The sequence below is a fragment of the Hyperoodon ampullatus genome (genome assembly GCF_949752795.1).
Source record: "Hyperoodon ampullatus genome assembly, chromosome: 3".
NCBI lineage: Eukaryota > Metazoa > Chordata > Mammalia > Artiodactyla > Ziphiidae > Hyperoodon > Hyperoodon ampullatus.
This window is the reverse complement of record NC_136916.1, coordinates 114,022,159-114,041,992: the sequence shown is the minus strand read 5'-3', so window position 1 is coordinate 114,041,992 and position 19,834 is coordinate 114,022,159. Positions and strand designations below refer to the sequence as shown.

Sequence of the window (19,834 nt, the reverse complement as noted above, 5' to 3'; positions counted from 1 at the left end):
AAGTAATGCTTCTGCCTGCTAAACTCTCAGCTACTCACTTTAAACTGACAGGAATCAAGGGGGACAAGCAAATGGAACTTCAAAGCTCCTATGAGGTCACCAGCCCTACTCAGCAAGGCTGAGGTGAGGTGGCAGCCAAACTGAGACAGCTCAGGCTTTTGAAGCGTAATCAAGTGTCTGTTGTTAACTGAAGAGTACAGGCATGTGGTAGCTGCTCGTGTTGTGAAGCTCAGCTTTCTTGGACCAGAGCTGCCTGTCCTCTCAGCAGAGGAGGGTAGGCAGGGAGAGGTGGGCACCGGGAAGTGGGAAAACGGAGAGCCTGTCATCTCTTCACTTCAATCAATGAGAAATGGAACACAGGTAGACAAACAAGGGCAAGCAAAAGAAATACAGCTGAATGTATTTTGGGAAATTTTCTGGTATGACTAAAAACTTTGTGAGAAGTATATTGTTTTTCTTATGATACAAATGAAAGCTATTTTTAAAAAATGATACAAATACCTAAATATAGATGGTAAAGGCAGGAAAACATCTGTACTGAGCTTTTGTTAGCCAGTCATATTATTAGTTTAGTTCAGTCTGTTTTTATAAGTACTTAGAGTAATGACACAATAAGGAATGAGGAAAAAATTTCAGACCCATCAAGGGCAGATTGTTATACTCATATTCATTTTCCATTATGCCCATTGTTATTCTCTCATTTAAGCCATGGACTTATCCAGTTAATCTATGGCAAGCTGACCCTTCCCCCATGGGATTTAGTTGATTCTTGTCACTCTCCTGTTTTAAAATAAAATCAAACCTTCAATGAGTCCCCATTGCCCCCAGAGAAAAGTTCAATCCATTAAAAGGACATTCAATCTCTTTTACCACCCAGCCCTAACCTGCAGGACACAACTTAGCCTCAGCCACACCAGATGGCTCACCCCACCTCGCTTACTTGCCCATAAAATGTCCTCTCATCTCCTCTCCTTCCCTCTTTATCCAACAAATCATATATGGCTTGTGAGGTCTACGTCAAATTACCTCTCTGAGCCTTCCCTACTCTGAGGAAGAACCAATAAAACTTTGCTCTGTGCTCCAAACAGTACTTTGCTTATCCTACAAGAAATTTACTGCTCAAAATTTTATTACATTCATCATTTATGGGTCCACAGATGACTACATTTAATCTATGGTCATCTCCCTTAGATTGCAAATCCCTAGAAGAAAGAAGCGAAACTCATGCATCATGTATTCCTAACACATAAACAACTGCCTGGCACTCGCAGGTGCTTAACATATATGAATTCATCATCACCATTATCCCCGTTTTCTCATTTATCAAATTGAATTAAGAATATTGTTTTTCCAAGGCTATTTCTATGTGGTTGGTTAATGTTTGCCCAACATGACATGGTGCTACCTATGCAAATTTATCTCCCAAGTTTAAGCCAGGCCTTTATGCTTGGCTCTTTTTCCTAATTATCGCACAGATGTCTGGTGTCAGTTTGACTTTGCTTTCTCCTACTAGATACTCTGATTGGCTACAGATTTTTAAAAAAACTTCTGCTTTGTTTTCCTGCAATTGATTGCATATGATGTGGTACCATTTTGTGAATTAGGCATGTATAAAAACTATTTGGGAGATGACAGTTATCTTTTCGGAAGCAAACGGACATGAAATGTAATCTCTTGAGGGAGAAGTTGCTGTCATGCTCTGCTGCTTTACTCTTCAGCAGTCTAACTCTGAAGATAATATAAATTCTTTCAAAGGAAAAAAATCTAAATAGCCCACAAAGAACTATTTATGATGCTTCTACTTACATGTATCTTTTGGTGACTTTTGCTTCTTTAGCCAATAAAAATGGTGGTGAGGGAAACAACCTTAGTGTCCACCATCGGTTGAATGGGTAAACAAATTGTGTTATAACTATGCAATGGAATACTATTCAGCAATAAAAATGAATGAACAATTGGAACACACAACATCAAAATAAGTATGCTGGGTGAAAGAAACCAGACCAAAAAAGAAAAAAAAAAAGAGAGAGAAAGAGAACATGTTGTTTGATTCCATTTATGCAAAATTCTAGAAAGTACAATCTAACAGTGACAGAAAGTAGACCCTTGATTACTTAGGGATGAAGGAAAGGCTCAGAGGGAAGGGAGGGAGCAATTACAAAGGGTCATGAAGAGGCTTTTGGAGGTGATGGATATGTTCACCACCTTGACTGTGGTGACGGTTTCATGGGTGTATACATTTGTCATTTGTCAAAACTTGCAAAATTGTTTACATTAAGTATATACAATTTAGTATGCCAATTATACCTCAACGAAGCTGTTAAAAAAGTGGACAGAAGTGAAGAAGAAGGGAATCCATTCAAGAAGATATGTATACAATGCTATTTTAAAAGTGGTTTTCAAAGAGCAATGTCCAATATGCTCAATACTTGCAAAATTCAAACATTTTCCTGCAAATGTCATTTTCTAAAAAGATAGGAATTGTATTTTTGAAGGAGCAGCCAGGTTGCAAGCAGATGATTAATTATCATGGAAAATCATTGATGTATCATTGCAATTTCACAGTATTTCTTACAGTTAGAATAAAGCTCCTTCATATCTCTCATAAAGGTATTGTAAAGGTTTAATTGATTCGTGTTGGTGAAAACCCTTGGTTACTGTTATGGAAAAGAATTGAATTAAGTATCAAAATATAAATGTACAACTTTTGTTATTGTTTATTTGCTTTTGTTTTTAATAAATATTGCAGGGTGCCAACTATTCTAACACATTATTAACTCAGGGGAGACACCGGACTCAGAGGCTTGTACATCTGTTGGTTTAATGTTTAAATTATAGACTCTATAGAGATGTTTAATGAAACTCATGTAGCTAAGTCTACATACTAGATAATCTTGCAAATAAATACCTCTTGCCCACTCATTAAGGAGCAGTAATGACTTATACAGTGTGAACTAAGAAATATAAATCTCTAGACTTAGTTGTATACTTTCTTTGTGGAAAGGTAGATATTTTTTGCCTTCGTTTTTTTTTTTTTTTTTTTGCTGTACGCTGGCCTCTCACTGTCGTGTCCTCTCCCGTTGTGGAGCACAGGCTCCAGACGCGCAGGCTCAGTGGCCACGGCTCACGCACCCAGCCGCTCTGCGGCATGTGGGATCCTCCTGGACCAGGGCACGAACCCGTGTCCCCTGCATCAGCAGGCGGACTCTCAACCACTGTGCCACCAGGGAAGCCCTTTATGCCTTCTTTTGAGAAGAATAACCTAATATTAACTCAGCACCACAGTAAGGAAATACAATAAAAAATATAAATGACAATATTGCTCAGGAGATATGTAGATAGACATTGTGCTCATATAGACAGTAACTCAGAGTTTGAAAGATGTTTAAACAACAGGCTGTATCTAGACTAGCAGACACAGCATGCAGTAAAAGAGTAACTCAATAATTGTCTTTAAGTATCATTCAATGGTAATCCACACCCAGTAGGTCTTCAGTAACTGTTAAACAGTATTATTCATAATTTCAGCCCCTGAAATTATCTGGAGATTACAGGGCTTCCCTGGTGGCACAGTGGTTGAGAGCCCGCCTGCCGATGCAGAGGACACGGGTTCATGCCCCGGTCCGGGAAGATCCCACATGCCACGGAGCGGCTGGGCCCGTGAGCCATGGCCGCTGAGCCTGTGCGTCCGGAGCCTGTGCTCTGCAACGGGAGAGGCCACAACAGTGAGAGGCCCACGTACCGCAAAAAAAAAAAAAAAAAAAAAATCTGGAGATTACAGTCCCTCACTATTTGCAAAGCAGAGGTAAAGATGTTCCCATGTTATCTCTAGCCCAACTAATACAGACATGATGGTGGAGAAAATTCATTCAAGAAAGTGTTGACCATTAGGCGGGAATAAGGTTATTCTTTAAGAGATAAACATTTCAAGAAGGGCTGTTTGTTGTGGATCTGAGGTAGAGATCCACAGCAAAGGGGATAATGATTTTCACATTTTGAATGAGAATGTCATTATGAGGCAGGTACTGGATACTTGCCATTCATTACTTCTGTAAAGAGTTCCACAATTTACAGGACTAGAATACAGTCGTCACAAGCCACATGTGGCAATTTAAATGCAAACATAAGTTAATCAGCGTTAGAAATTCATTTCCTCAGTTACTCTAGCTACATTTCAAGTGCTCAGTAGATAGGTGTGGTTAGTTATTGCACATTGGATGTGCAATATATAATATTCCATCATCACAGAAAGCTCTAGTGGATAGTGTTGGGCTAGAATGAGACAGAGGCCAACACAGGGATGCTAAGTAAAGAATTCTGTAGTACGGATTTGAGACCAGGAGTGCACGTTGGTTACAAAGAGGTTGTGTCACTCAACTCCCAAAGAGAGGAGAGACCTTGGTTCATATTCTCCTAGCCTGGCTTTCATTTCAATAAATAGTCTAGCGTTAAAGTGCCCTTTGTGTCCCCATGCCCTCTGGGACCTCAAAAACGAAATGTGTGTTTTCCATAAAATATTAAACCAAGAGAAATTAAGACAGCACACTTAATGTGAAATAAAGTTCATATACTCCTGTTTAAACACAGATTAGAATTTCTGTCAGAACAATGCCAGTGAAAAGTTGACATTCTAATTAATACAATTTACATTATAAAGCACTGAATATCTTTATCTTGCTATTATGAAATGCCCTCTTTAAAAAAAAAAATCAAGGCTCTACTCAACAGGGAATTGAATACTAAGGGCAGTATTTAAAAACCCACGTACAAAAGAGGTGGTTAGGGTCACTGGCATATTTACACACCATCAACCCAGGTCTCTAAAAACAGAAGCATCCTCTACCAGTTTTGTGATTTTCTTTTTTAATCTTTCACAAGACTATTTGCATTCAGCAATAGGATTTTGAGGCTGTTTTTCTTGCAATGATATAAAATACACTGCAAAATGCAAACAGCAAAAAACTAAAACATCCTCTCTGTCTTCCCCCTCTTCTCTCCTTCTCTCTTCTCCCTCTCTCTCCTTCTCTCACTTAGTATCACAGTGAACAGTTCTGGAACCCTGTGAACTAACATACATGCAGGACTCCCACACACTGTTTACTCAATCCAAATTCTGAGTATGTAAGAGGGGCAGAAAATCAGCCCCACAGTCGGGTACCCAAGGATTCGTGTTCATTGCCTTTGTCGATTTTATGCTATCAGTGAAAGGAATAAAGATGAGATCCTTAAAGCTTGAATTTTCATTTCCTATGACAACGTGCTTTTTCTTCATGCTTTATCACACTCCACTACTTGGTTTCCACCCCTTCATAATTGATATAGGCCATTTGAAGCATTCAGTAAAAACCTCATGAGGTTCATCAAATGTCCCCCAGTCTATAATTCTTGCTTCTAACGTATTCAGAAGCATATTCATCCAAGTGTTTTCTACTTCCTCTCCATGGATTTCCCTGTGCACAGGGACCAGTGTAATGACAGTTGTATTAATTATATGCTGAAAAACCCACATAGCAGCAAAAATGATGGAGATCATCGTTTTAAATATTTTATTAAAATAACCCAATGTAGAACAGATAAAGTAGACTCTCTTGATAATGAGAGGTCCATTAATTTTACAAGAATTCTAGAAAACTTAGAATGGTCATCAAAATTACCTCTTTCATTTTTTTTTTTAAGAAGAGGAAAACCTTCAATTGTCACTTTAGAGAGCAAAGGTCTAGTAAAATTTTCTAAGGTATTTTTAAAAATAATTACTTACCTTTCTGGAAAAAGTTTTGAAAAAATAGCTTGAAATATGGAGGATTTAGATTTCATAGTATTACTTGAAATGCCTGTTAATTTTCAGCTTCTGCAGTTTACCCCATTAAAACTTGGCTTATTAGCATATAATGACTTCTGATAAGTAAAACTGATATTCTCCATAAACAAACAAGTAGCACATTAAAATCCTTCCCTAACTAACAGCAAGAGCAGCACAATCTTGCCTACCAAGTGCGTCTCCAGGTACAATTTAAGGCCATCCGTCTCTGCTTTGGGAGGTGTCCAATTCTCAGTGGTTTCCATGGCTTCGTTTAACCATTGAATAAATTCATCCAGCTTGTTTACAAACCCCTTGTGACAGAAAAGAGGAAAAAAGGACAAGAAAAGCATGTTAACTGGTTATTTTTTTAAAGCCAATCTTAAAAATTCCAAACCTTGTCGATGGTAAAATTGATACCATTGCACTCCCATCCTATGTCCACGTTGTACAACAAAATTCCCACCATTCTTGCCACTGAAATCTATTAAAATGGAAAGAAACTGTCCATGACTCCCTCTTAGTTCTTTCCTAGGAACACTTTTTTTGAGGAACTTGGATTGGACTGCAGGGTGTCATTGGAAAGGTGACCTCAAATCATCAAAACATTTCTGGGTGTATGGCAAGCGCCCCCTCACCAAAAAATCAGGTCAGGTCTGCTAGGAACACTCATTGGCTTTGGGGGATAAAAGTACTCCTATAAAGATGGTGTTCTTTACTCAGAAGCCCGTGGAGTTGAGGTGCCTTAACTGAACTAGAAATCTATTTTTAAATTACAAAAGTGTTTAAAGGGACTTGGATGAGTGATGAGTTCTACTAACAGCCCAAATGTCTGTGACTGAATCTGGGTTCTAAGAAGCAAGGAAAGGTAGAGGACCAATGAACAAATGTAAACGCCTAACTCTGGGTGTGTCCTGGACATAAAAAAAAATATTCTTGGCTAAGAAGCACAATTCACAAAAATCTTGCAAGTTTTCAAATAGTGGTTATAAAAATTTATTGACCATTTAAGAGAACACATCTGTGGAAACTGAAAATATTTTGAAAAAATGAAAGCCCAGCTGTGAACCTTAGGGGAAGGAAACGGGGCTGGGCACCTGCTTGCCATGGCTGGGTAAACAGCACCACCTGGAGGTCGAAAGGAGAAAGGACAGGCTTCTACATTTGAACTCATTGAGATGGCTTGAGAGCTATTTCCCTATTGAACTTAACCCATTTTTCAGATTTACCTTTTGATTAATTTTGGTTAATATTTTAATGCTCAACTTGTGAGTTAACTTGTAATAAAAAGCTAAACACTCCTCCCTATCAGGGGGAATCTTAGCTTTCCACCTCCCCTCCTGCTTACATGTGTAGCCACAAAAATATAAACAGAAATCATGAAAGCAAGTGAAACGGTAGTCCATTCGATTCTTGATACCTTTGTCACCTGCTATTTCTCCACCTCTCCCAGCCCCCTTCTGTGTGTACTGTCACCAGTGTTCTGTGTAGTGGACAGTGTACTGACTACTATCCCCATATCATGAGACAGCTATTCCTAGAGAAACCAAGTAGTCGCCACTCTATATACCAAACCATGCAATGTGCAGAATTCACATTTGGATGCAGACAATGAATATTTGATGCTCATTTTCAGAAGCTCTGCTAGAGGCTTTGTGGTGTGAATGAAGGAAAATGAGGCTGACATAAGTAACAACATAGGAAAATGAGAAAAAAATTAAAAATTTTACTTATTTTGTAATATAAATCAAATCCTAGTACAAGAGATATACTGGTCACTCATTCATTCTTTTAACAAATATTTATTAAGCACTTACTCTGTGTAAAGCACACTGTTGGACATAACTGGGAATAAAATGATAAATATCACTGAAGTAAAAATTTCAGCTGAACATAAAGCATGTCTAAGCACTGGTCTACTGAATTCAGGTAATTTTAATCATTAGAAAAAGTTTTATAAGCAATAAAGAGTTGGGACACGCTCCCGGATTTTCCTGTGAAATGTACTCTGTCCATATCAGAATTCTGTCTATACCCAAATTTGTTTCTGTTTTTAGTATTTGACCTGTTTGTTTCTCTAATATTCTGAGTTCACATGTACTTACCTGGAGAGTCAAAGACAACTATAAAAATCACATTTTCTTCACGGCACAATTCAATGCTGTACTACATAAAAAGCACATTTTACACACGTTCGACTCACTGCTACAGGCTGAATTACAAACCTTTGAAAGGCCACATTTTAGCCTTCGTCATTCAGACTCCTGTATCTCATCTGTTCAGTCTCTCTCCTGTCATTTTCTACCACTGGTGTCCTTCTCGTCCCTTTTTGCACCTCTTCCATTACCTTTCTCTGACTCCCTGCCGAGCTCTCCAGGGGCACACTGAGGGTGACCAGTCCACAGGTCCCAGTCCTCTTGGGCTACCCCCTTAATTGTTTCCTCCTCGGTGGGCCCCTTGCCATACTCATATTTGATACATGTTCTGAGAGCCTGATGATTGGAGCCAAGCCAGGATTCAACCCCTGGAAGAAACCTTGGTCATCCAACTTGGGAGAAAATGGAACAGCCGTTAGCCTGTTACTACCATCAGTTGACAGCACACTTCCCACTTCCAAATCATTTGCTGGAGGAATCAAATCATTTGCATTTTGAAAGTTCCTTAATGAGGTGCTTTTAAAGAATCTTACTCTTAAACTTTCTAAAGCATCAGTCTCTTTAAAGACTAAGAAGCACAGTGCAAGCGTATGTAAAGGTACACTTTCAGGTTTGTGAAAAATAATTTGCTAGAGCCCTCAGCTGGTTAACATACATTTGAAGATTATATTTGCAAGGAAAATATAAAGTTAGTCTTGCAAACAGCTACACTCTCGTAACAGGTTAAGTACCCATTATTGAACCCTCCTGCACTATCGGTGGGAATGTAAACTGGCGCAGCCATTATGGAAAACAGTAGGGAGGTTCCTTTAAAAACTAAAAAAAAGAGCTAAAAAATACCAATATGATCCAGCAATTCCACTCCTGGGCATATATCCAAAAAAAAAAAAAAAGAGAGAACTCTAATTCGAAAAGATGTATGCACCCCAATGTTCATAGCAGCACTATTTACAAAGACATGGAAGCAACCTAAGTGTCCAACGACAGATGAATGGATAAGGAAGTGGTACACACACACACACACACACACACACACAAAATGGAATACTACTCAGCCATGAAAAAGAATGAAATATTGCCATTTGCAGCAACATGGGTAGACCTAGAGATAATCATAGTAAGTGAAGTAAACCAGACAAGGACAAATATTATATCACTTATATATGGAATCTAAAAAATAGCACAAATGAATCTATGTACAAAACAGAAACAGATTCACAGACAAAGGAAACAAACTTATAGTTACCAAAGGGGAAAGGGGGGGAGGCATAAATTGGGGGGCAGGGATAACTCAGGAGTACAGGATTGACAGATGCACACTACCATATATAAAATAAACAATAAGGATGTACTGTATGGCACAGGGAACTATATTCAATATCCTGTAATATCCTATAATGGAAAATAATCTGAAAAAATATATATATATATGTATCTGAATCACTTTGTTGTACACCTGAAACTAACACAATGTTGTAAGTCAACTATGCTTCAATTTAAAGAAGAATACTCATTATTTCTTTTATTTTCCTAACTATTTCTCTTCTATGACAAACCTAGTCTGGTTAACTAGAAACTGTGTGGGTGATTACTGTTGCCCTTTGACAAAGCTGTCATGTGCAGCTGGGACAAAAAGGAGGGCCTTCCTTGTATCAGACATGGGACCAGGAAACAGTGACATAGTAGGAAACAAGACATGGTCCCTGCCTTATGGAGTTAAAAGCCCAGGGGTAATTTTTTATAGAATTACATGATTTTTAGAACAAATTGAAATTGAAAACTATTCCTCTAAAATGGGAAGTATACAACAGGAAGTAGACACTTGTCAACACAATTCTGTGAAGTGGTGCTGATTATGGTCACTTTACAGATGAGAAAACTGAGGGTCAAAGAAGGTGACTAGCTCACTGGCAGCGTTGGGATCTGAACCCATATCTCATTCCAAAGTCTATTCCTCTCATGGTACCACGGTGCCCTCTAGAAACAGCGCTCCTAGAGACACATTATCTGACCCAGATGAGGGCGAAGAAACATTTCTTGCCACTCCCACATTCTTACCGCTGAGATAAAACTCTCTATGTTCTAAGTCCTTCCCCCTTCACATTCACTATTTTCTGTTAATTTTTCTGAAAGGGGATGGGTGACGAGGTTAGACACAACAAAAACTTTTTTTTTAAAGCAAGCAAAAATCTCTGTAAATTTCATTTCTAATTTATAGAAAATTTAACCCAAAACTTTAAGGCAGTTACATGCTTAAGCGAGCCCATTCTAACAGTGCCTTAATTACAGATGAGTTTGACTCAGTTTAATCACAGAGGAGATGGCCCCTGGTTCTCAGGAGATAGTTTAGCCAATGGGCTCAACTGCTAATGTCCTCTCAGTATTTGTTGTTTGGCTGTGTGTGTGAACATGTGTGTGTTCAGCCCCAGAAGGATATACATTTCTCAGTGGACAGAGAAATCAAATGTGAAATCTGACCTAGTCCAGATCAAGTCAGCTGCCTTCAGAGAGGGACCTGCTGAATATCATCAAGAAGTGAACTATTTTCACTGTATTTTTGAAAATAAAAAAGGGCAGCCTCTGCTGTTGAACTTTTTAAACCATTCAAAAAAAGTATTTACCCCTTTCTTAGTATTCCAAGATTAAAGGATTCACTGAATGACCTCATCTGAACAATGCTAGATGAAACAATAAGTAATCCTCATACAACATTCACTATGTGCCAGGTATTGGGCACATGGCACTGGGCATGTCTCCTTACTTCTCAGGGCCTCAGTCTTCTCATCTGTAAAATGGGGTGACAGTAGTACCCACCTCACAGGGTCTTTATGAGACTCAAATGATCTAGTTGGGCCAGCTGATCTAACAATTTGTCTAAATCCCTGGCAGAAATTAGAACTTGAAAAACATTTAAATGAGGATTAATTGTGGCAGCAGGAGAGGGTATAGTAAAAGAGAAAAAAACATGCTTATCATCAACCAGTGTGGATAATGATAAGAGAATAGCTGCTACAACCAGACGAAACTGAATTTGATTCCAGGCTCCATCCACGTCTTACTAACAGTATAAACTAAATGAGCTACTTGATGTCTCTGAACTTCAGTTTCTTCATCTACAAGACAGGGACAGGGATATCCATTTGGGGTTTATGTGAGGATTTCAAGAGAAATTATATTTTAAAGACTGGCTTGATAAATGATTTTTAAAAACCATTCCTAATTAACAGGTTCCAATTTGATCTTTTATGTCATTCACTCAAAACTTTTGGTTACTCACTAAGCATACAGCACTCTGCTAGGTGTCCAGGGAAAATGGAGAGAAAAGTCTTCTCACAGCCACAATATGAGAGGTGGCACCAACCACTCTGGGGGTGCAGAGGAGGGAGTCATGACTTCTGTCTCAGATCATCACATGAGGCGGTGTGGCAGGGGCAGCATCTGAACCTGCAGGTTAGCAAAGATTTCCCTACCTCCTTATTCCACCAGCAAGTCCAAAGGGGATCACATTTCTCTATTAAACAGCTACAAGTTTAAGAATAATCTGGCTTAATTTTTCAAAACAGGACACATGCTTTGGAGCCAGCCTTTACATTAGTAATGGTTACCAATGAGTAATTGCAATCCTCTTACCCTACCCACAAGGAAGCTTAATTTAGGCTCTGACAGCTGGTAAAATTAGAACTCCCCTTAGAAGCAAACTTATGCATTGAGATTTTATGTACATCTACCAACATATATATTTAATCTTCCATTTTTGCTTAATTCTTATACAACTAATTCCTATATGAAACGACTAATTAAGCTTTTTACACAATAGCACTCAAATGTAATTTACCTTTCCTAACCACATATCAGTGTACTTAATGTGCCACCAAGACAGAGGCTCAAGATAAAATCAAAGCGAGTTAAAAGTGGTACTTTGGACTCAACCAACTCACACATTTACCCACATCCTTACCTATAAAATGCAACACAGTACAAGTAATTGACAGAAGGGAGGGTATGGTGTGTACTCTTAGAAGAAAGACTGAAGAGAAAATGAAATGGTTTAAGGCAGTTTTAACTCTGTTGCCACAAGAAAACTCAAATACTGAAATGTCTTATGAAATATTTAGCTTCTCTTCTAAAGGTTGAATGGAATGTCTTTAGAATTTTAAAATATTTCTGATAAAATTATCCCAGAATAAAGGCTGTCAGTTGGAAAGAGAGAATAAAAAGGGCATCAAATGGTATTATCTAAAACTGACCAGGTAGGAAGTTCTATTCTGAACTCAGTATCATGTGGAAGGGATAAATTGAGCTGAATCCCCAATTTCTTCAAACACTAATGACAGTGGTTTCAACTGGGAAAAGAAGAGCCCAGAAAGATCCCTGACTCTCATAATGGGAAAGGATTTCCTCCAACAAATCCAGAGGCTTTGACTTCAGTTGCTCCCTATTGATTTCTAAGAAGAAATAATCGACAATTTTAAGGGAAAAACAAGTTTGGAATGTATATCATCAAAGTCTAATAAAAATAGGAATGAATAAAAGAATTGGGAATAAACTGGAACTAATAATAATATTAACTGAGTACCAATGATATGTCAGGCACTTATTTAATACTTACAACTACTCTATGCTGTAAGATTCCCACACTCTCCATTTTACAGAGGAGAAAACTGAAGCACAGACAAGCTCAAATACTCAACGGCTGTCAGCAGTGAAGCTGGGGATTCTCCCACATAGCTTTGCTCACTGGCTCTGTGTAAGACCTTGTTTCAAGCACCCCCAATCCTCCAGAGGCACTGGATGAGCATATCAGATCATCTTCATCTCCCTCTAAATCCCAAACAAGGACCTAAGATGCTCACACTTTAGAATTTAGGATGATGATCATTTAATAGTTTACTTATAGGTATTTTATATCCAGTATTGTAAATAACAGTACTAAACATTTGGGTGCTGACTATCTACCACCTATTCTTCTGATAATTTATGTAGTCCTTTAATCTTCACAAATTTCTCTACTGTACAGAGGAAGAGGCTGAAGCATAGAAGAGTTATGCAATTTATTCAAGGTCATAAAGCCATTAAATAGCTATTAAGTAGTTTTGTTCCAGGGCTCAAGCTCTGAACTGCTACACCACACCGTCTTTCTAAGCAGACTCACCCTGAGGTTCACAGAGAAAAACAAAGGACAGAAACATGCACTGTTGTTCATTCTTACTTCCCAAGCCTCTGTGAGAAGCCCAGCCTGTGCCACACGACTTCCACGTTCCCATCACAGCCGCCTGTATTCTAGGTCATTCTCCCTACTCTGCGCTCTTTTCCGTCTTCCTTTTCTCCTTTCTTTCTTGACTACTGTTCTCTTTTGCCTTTTCCTTCTCTTTCCTCTCCCCCAGTCCCTTCACTCCCTTGTTCTTCACTCCTCTCTCCTTTCTTTCACTCCCCTCCCTTCCTCTCCTCTCCTCTTCCTTCTCTCTTTTTTCTATAGCTCAAAATCTCCCCCAACAATTGATTGTTGGAGCTAATCAATCACTTTTTAACAAACAACATTTCCTCACATGTCCATACAGTTTTAATGAAAAGGGCTGTCTCCTTGACACTGAAGTACAGAGCTGAAATGTTGTTATAATCTTGTGTTTAGATATAAATACTTTCCTGATTAGTAAAACCTCCTTGTAAATCTAATAACTGGAACAAGAATGCATGTAGCAAGATGGGAGTGTTTGTAGATACTGAAAGTATTAAAAACATTACTTGTGATTGTTGAGTCTTATTTATCTAAATATTCTAAATTTTTTCTAGGGGACATACAGTTCTTCAGTAATAACAAAGTTATACTTTTAGGAAAAAAATGGAATTCAATGCGGAGAGTTTATCACATTGAATGAGCAAGAAAATAACCAACTTTCTACCAGAGAAGTTCAGGGCCGTGAGTCAGTAAAGGGTAACAGCTCAGCCACTGCACTATCATTGGAGCCAAGAAGATAGAAAACAGCATTTATTAAATACATCTGCTTTAAAAGGAGAAGCATTCCCATGCAGATTAGAAGCAAAGACCTGATTTTCAAAAGGCCCTGACATCCCATCTAGTTCAATGCCCCCATCTTACAGGTGAGGAAACCGAGGCTCAGGAAGGTTAACTACTTGATTGGTAACAGGCAGCCAGTTGGTAGCTGAGGCAGAAGAACTCAGGTGCTGTGTCCTTAAGTATAGAACTCTAATTGTTCACTTTAAAGTTTTCGTGGACATCTTTTTATTTTTTAATTTTTTTTGCGGTATGCGGGCCTCTCACTGCTGTGGCCTCTCCCATTGCGGAGCACAGGCTCCGGACGCGCAGGCTCAGCGGCCATGGCTCATGGGCCTAGCCACTCCGCGGCATGTGGGATCTTCCCAGACCAGGGCACGAACCCGTGTCCCCTGCATCGGCAGGTGGACTCTCAACCACTGCGCCACCAGGGAAGCCCCGTGGACATCTTTTGAACAAAATTTCTAGAGTTCAAAAAAAAAGGACAGAATTAGAGTTTTAAAGAATAATGTAAAATTCCTGAGTACTGTTGGTTTACCTAATTGGGTATAGTATCTAGATTGGGTGGCATTGGACCAGCTGAAAAAGAATAGAGGGCACTGAAAGGAACAGAGAACATCCTTGGCAGATAAAATCCAGTAGAGAACAGTTCATTCTGAGAAATCTAAGTAGCCGATGGCTAACACTCTGGAGGCAAATAGGGAAACTGAGAAATGAGGTTGGAGAGTCTGGCCAAGAGCCAGGCACATACACCTCGCTCCGGAGTTAGGACTTTATCCTAAGAACGATGGGGGTGGTCACTGCAGGTCTGAAGCAGAAGAGAGGGAGAATCTGATTAGCATCTAAGAAGACTTGCTCTGACTGCAGTGTGGAGAGTGGATTGCCAGGTGTCAGGCTGAGATCAGAAAAGCCAGTAAAGAGGCTGCTACACTACTCCATGAAAAAGTCGATGAGGGCTAGACTGAGTAGCAGCAGTGGACATGGAGGGAACATGCAAGACTGCAGAGAGAGACAGAAGTTAAAATGGACAGGACCAGTTGAATGTGATGGATTAAAAAATTTGAGAAATTTGTTACAATCTGAGATGACTGCCAGCTTTCAATTTTCGTTGGAGGTACTATTCTCTGAAAGAAGCAATAAGATATTCAGAAGGAAGAAGTAATTTGCAGGTATATAATAAACATGGTATTAGATAGCATGAGTTTGGCTTCTGAGGTGTGGAGCAAGATCTAGGTTGGAGAAAGCAACATACAGGTGGTACTGGAGACCATGGGCATGGAGAGAACCTAGGAACAGTGTGTAGGGGCATATCCGCTGGGTCTTCTACCGATTGAGGCCCCACAGTGCAAAGCACTCAATTTTATTCACCCCAGTCCCTCATCCTGTGTCTGTCTCAGTGGTTCTCGACACCGGCTGTGTCCCTAAATTAAACTGTGAAACATACACCAAATTCAGAGAAGGGAAATCTGCTTCAAAGTCCATCAGGGCAACAAAGATAAAAAGCCAACAGCTGAGGGGCACTAGGAACATATTCATGTTGATCTTGAAAAAAAAAAATAAAAAGTACTTGCTGCCCCTTTGTGACAAGCTCGCAAAATCTGGTATAACCAGAAAATAGGATGTGCTAATAGGAAGCACTCCTGAGAGAGGCATGTTCTAGTTGTAAAATGAGGGAATTAAGTTGGACAATGTCTCATGCCTTTCTTACTGTTACCATCTATGGTTCTTGCATATAGAGCCTCCTTCAAAGCCAGAGATGTTCAGATGATTTACCTGTTGTCTCTTAGTTACACAGGGAACTGATCTTTGGTGACTTCCATATACCTTCCCAATGTCTTCTATCCTCTCACCATATCTATCCTTCAGAACCCAGCTTCAGTGCTCCTCTCCCAGCAAATGATCCCAACCTAGTGCTACCTCTTCAACACACTTGCTTAATTTTTCCATCTTTAGCAGTCAGGGGTCTCAGGGGCAATTGTAAACTTATTGTAGTCCCTTCCTTTTTCTTCCCATAATACGTTGTAATGAGATTCCTCTGGTTAGAGTGCTGTGGGAACTACTATTTATAAGTACATAATTATAAATATGTATTACAAATATGTATAAATACAAATTATACACAAATAAGTACATATTATTTATAAGTTGTTGTGTGACAATATTATAAACTAGAAGGCTGTTTGTGTTTATATGAACACACATTCATAGCACAAATTCCCCTACATAAACTTTCTAAGACGTCAGAGAAGTGCATTAACTAAAATTATTGGGCCAGTTAGAGGAGAATTATCTCTAACACAACATAAGAATCATCTGTCAAGGCAGAAGGCCCAGAGTCTCACAGGGAAGAGGGGTGCAGGAGTCTAGGGCGACTATCACAGGTCCCAGGAAGGAGGACAGGCGGCCTTAACCATTGTGGGCTGGGGGTGAGTAGGAGGTTGAAGTTTCATAATGACCAAGATGCCTGAAGGTAGGAGGAGAAAATAGGGTGGTAGCATTTGATCCCAAAAGGCCAGAGCCATCTACATACAAAGAGCTGCTGAGGCCTCACCCCTCCCCTCCCATAATAGTAATAATAATAACAACCACAAGAGCTAACATTTATTGAACACTTACTACATGCCAGGTACTATTATGAGCTCTTTACACATTTTAACACATTTAATGGTCCAAAAAAAAAAAAAACTCTATGTGGAAGATACACTTTTAACCCTATTTTGCAAGGGAGGAAACTGGGGCAAGAGAGATCAAGTCACTTGCTCAAGATAACATAGGGGATAATACACAGAACCTCATCTACCTGAAAGATGGAAAGCACCTGGGCCTCGGCATACAGGCAGCACCTTTCCTGGGTAAAGTTGCTTATTCACCATGCAAATCTCAGGCCAATCATCTTTATAGAATGAGATCAAGAGCCTCAGACATGATCTGACATCATGAGTGAGCCGGACACAGAATCCACACTCTTGGAATGATCTGCCCCCATATTGTCAGAACAGAGCACAAACAGCAGTGCTGACAGTTAATTTTAAGACATCACAACGGCAAATCTGCCAAGATGAATGTTTCCAATCTGCTCCATTTAGCTGACCTTAATCCATATCTAATTCTTACTGGGTTACTCACTTGTTTGCCGTTCACCATTGTCCATGGTCTCCTGGCATCTAGCAAACACTAGCCAGGCCCCAAATTCCTCTAGGATGTCTGGTTCTTCTCACATTACAGTGCTGGGAATGCAGCATGAATAGTTGCATACCTCCAGGCTCACTAATGCCATAGCCTCACACTCACTTACCATTACAGTCTTCTAAGGGAGATTCACCCAGAATTCCATGCAACAGAAAGAAATTCCATGTTGAAGTGATATATTCCAGTGAATATTTTGCAGAGAACTGGCTGCATCTCTCAGTTATGCCTCTTAGTCTCTTATAAAATTTCAGAACTGAGATGTATCTTAAGAGGTCAGCCAATTCAATTTCTTTACTAATGTTTATTTTTCGAAACTGAGGCTTGGGAGTTAAGTTTCCAAGGTCACAATGCTACACAGGGGCAGAATTAAGATTCTTATTCTAGTTCTTTCTATTATTGTTGATGCTATTCCCTGAATTCATAGGAAAAGTCACAATAGTGATAAGACTAGTATGTATGTAGCCTTTAGAGTTTACAATGAACTGCTGCTCTTTGTAATTTCATACAATAATCTGTGTAATGGCGTAACAAACATAATTAATATCCCATTTTAAAGACTAGGAGATGTAAACAGTAAACTTTCAGCAACTTATTCTAGTTTTCATAATTAAACAGTAGGGGGCTGTGATATTCTAGTTTTCATAATTAAACAGTAGGGGGCTGTGAATTGAGCCCAAAGTTCCTGCTTTTAAGTCTTGTACCCTTAAGTAAATGACTAACTTCTCTATGTATAATATCTCTGTCCTCATTGGTAAAATGAGGATATAATAAAAGTGTCTTCATCAAAGAAGGATTTTTTTTCTTGAGAATTAAATGTGTTAAATGAATAAAACTCTTATCATCTTTTGCCTGACATGTTATAAGTAGGCAATATATGTCAAGTTTTTGTTTGTTTTTTTAATTGCTACCTTTCTAAAACATCCTACAGCTAATACAGAGTCATTACTCTAAGCTTAAGGATAAAGAAGAATTCACTAATATCCTAATAATAATTTTAGTTGAATTTAAAAATACAACACTAAGTTTATTCCTCTTTTGATTTTCATCATCATAGAAATATTTGCTGTCAAATGCAGTTAGAAACTTTCATCATCTTGACACAGCAAAATGTAATTTAATCATAGCTTTTTCACACCAAGAAAATAACAAAGAACTATTTTCATCTTAATGTTTAAAACTGCAAACAAAAAACTGCACCTTCCGCATACATTTCAGAATGTAAAAACGAGACGCACTGACTGGATGAAGCCTCACGGTGGTGCTAAATCACCATTGATAAAGGCTCGAGACCCAGCTAAAGCTCTGCAGAAACCAAACTGACGCAGGATTGAAACATTCCTACTGGTTTAACCAGGAAGGTATTTGCTTTGGATCCCTATGGTTCTTCTCCAGTAACCTTGAGCAATGACCTTGACAACCGTCCCAACAAATCCATTAGTAATGTTAATTCAGTTTTCTTCCTGGCATTGCAACAAATAAATTATACACAAATATATACAATATTACCCTTAAAAAGAACTGTGTAGCTTTATTTTTTAATGTTATTGAGAATTCTCAACTTGGATTTGGCCACAGCATTTGCATATAAGATAACATTTACCTTTGCCCCGTTCATCAACTGTGTATCTTAATTTCTTATGTCCCTTGGAACCATTTATTAAAGTCCTTACATCTCCCTGCCCCAAACCTCAGCTTGAAATCTCAACTCTTTTGACCCCCTTCCTCCACTATCTCATTTTTTAAAAGCCCACAAAATTGTATTGATTTGTCTTTTATAACATCTCCCACCTCTGTTTCTTTTTTTTTTTTCTTTTTTTTTTTTTTTGCGGTACGCAGGCCTCTCACTGTTGGGGCCTCTCCCGTTGTGGAGCACAGGCTCCGGACGCGCAGGCTCAGTGGCCATGGCTCACGGGCCCAGCGGCTCCGCGGCATGTGGGATCTTCCCAGACCGGGACACGAACCCGAATCCCCTGCATCGGCAGGCGGACTCTCAACCACTGTGCCACCAGGGAAGCCCACCTCTGTTTCTTTATTTTCCTTAGTTGGCTTCCAAAACCACAGTTCAGACCCTTTTAGCAATAACCTTCAAAATTAGTCTTAGAGCATTAGCTACCAACCTTGACTGTACATCAGAAATGCATGAAGGAGCTTTAAAAAATACCTATCCCTCAAGAGTCTGATTTAATAGCTCTGGGTGGAGGCTGAAGTTGGAATTTTTTTTCAAAGTACCCCAGTGATTATACTGTGCAGCCACAATCAAGAACCACTTCGCTAGAGCTGTATCCAGCACACCATGGCCAGATTAACCTTAAACTACCAACCACCTGAGCCAAAAATTTTAAGTAATGTCTCCTCTTCAGAAAGATTGCAAATTAGTGACTTGAAGGCTAAACCTATCCTGTGGATGTGTTTTATTTGGCCCGTTTTTAAATTGTTCAGACCAAAAATTAACAAATTGGGAGATGTCACATACAACCCAGATTTGCTATTTCTTTTTAAAAATTGCAAGATCTTGCCACACAGCGCCCACACTCCCGTGCAACAATCACTTGGAACTGAGCAGTTGGCTGCCCTCTGGACCTGGCACTTACCCTCCGTTACTCAGTCTCTTTCACTCCCCACTTCCACCCGGCTGTATGACTCATTTATATTATCTGTCTGCCCCTCTTAGAGTCATTT

At 39.2% G+C, this 19,834-nt stretch overlaps 1 protein-coding gene across 1 annotated transcript in view; it reads right to left on the bottom strand.

Moving 5' to 3' along the window:
* The window catches only part of AKAP6 (A-kinase anchoring protein 6), a gene marked incomplete at both ends in the record, with an annotated part of 373,598 nt that overhangs the window by 240,666 nt on the left and 113,098 nt on the right, over positions 1–19,834 (bottom strand). Inside the window, one exon of the mRNA XM_079701375.1 lies at positions 5,989–6,111. Within this exon, the coding sequence (XP_079557501.1) occupies positions 5,989–6,111 (123 nt within the window). The remainder of the gene's footprint in view (positions 1–5,988; positions 6,112–19,834) is intronic.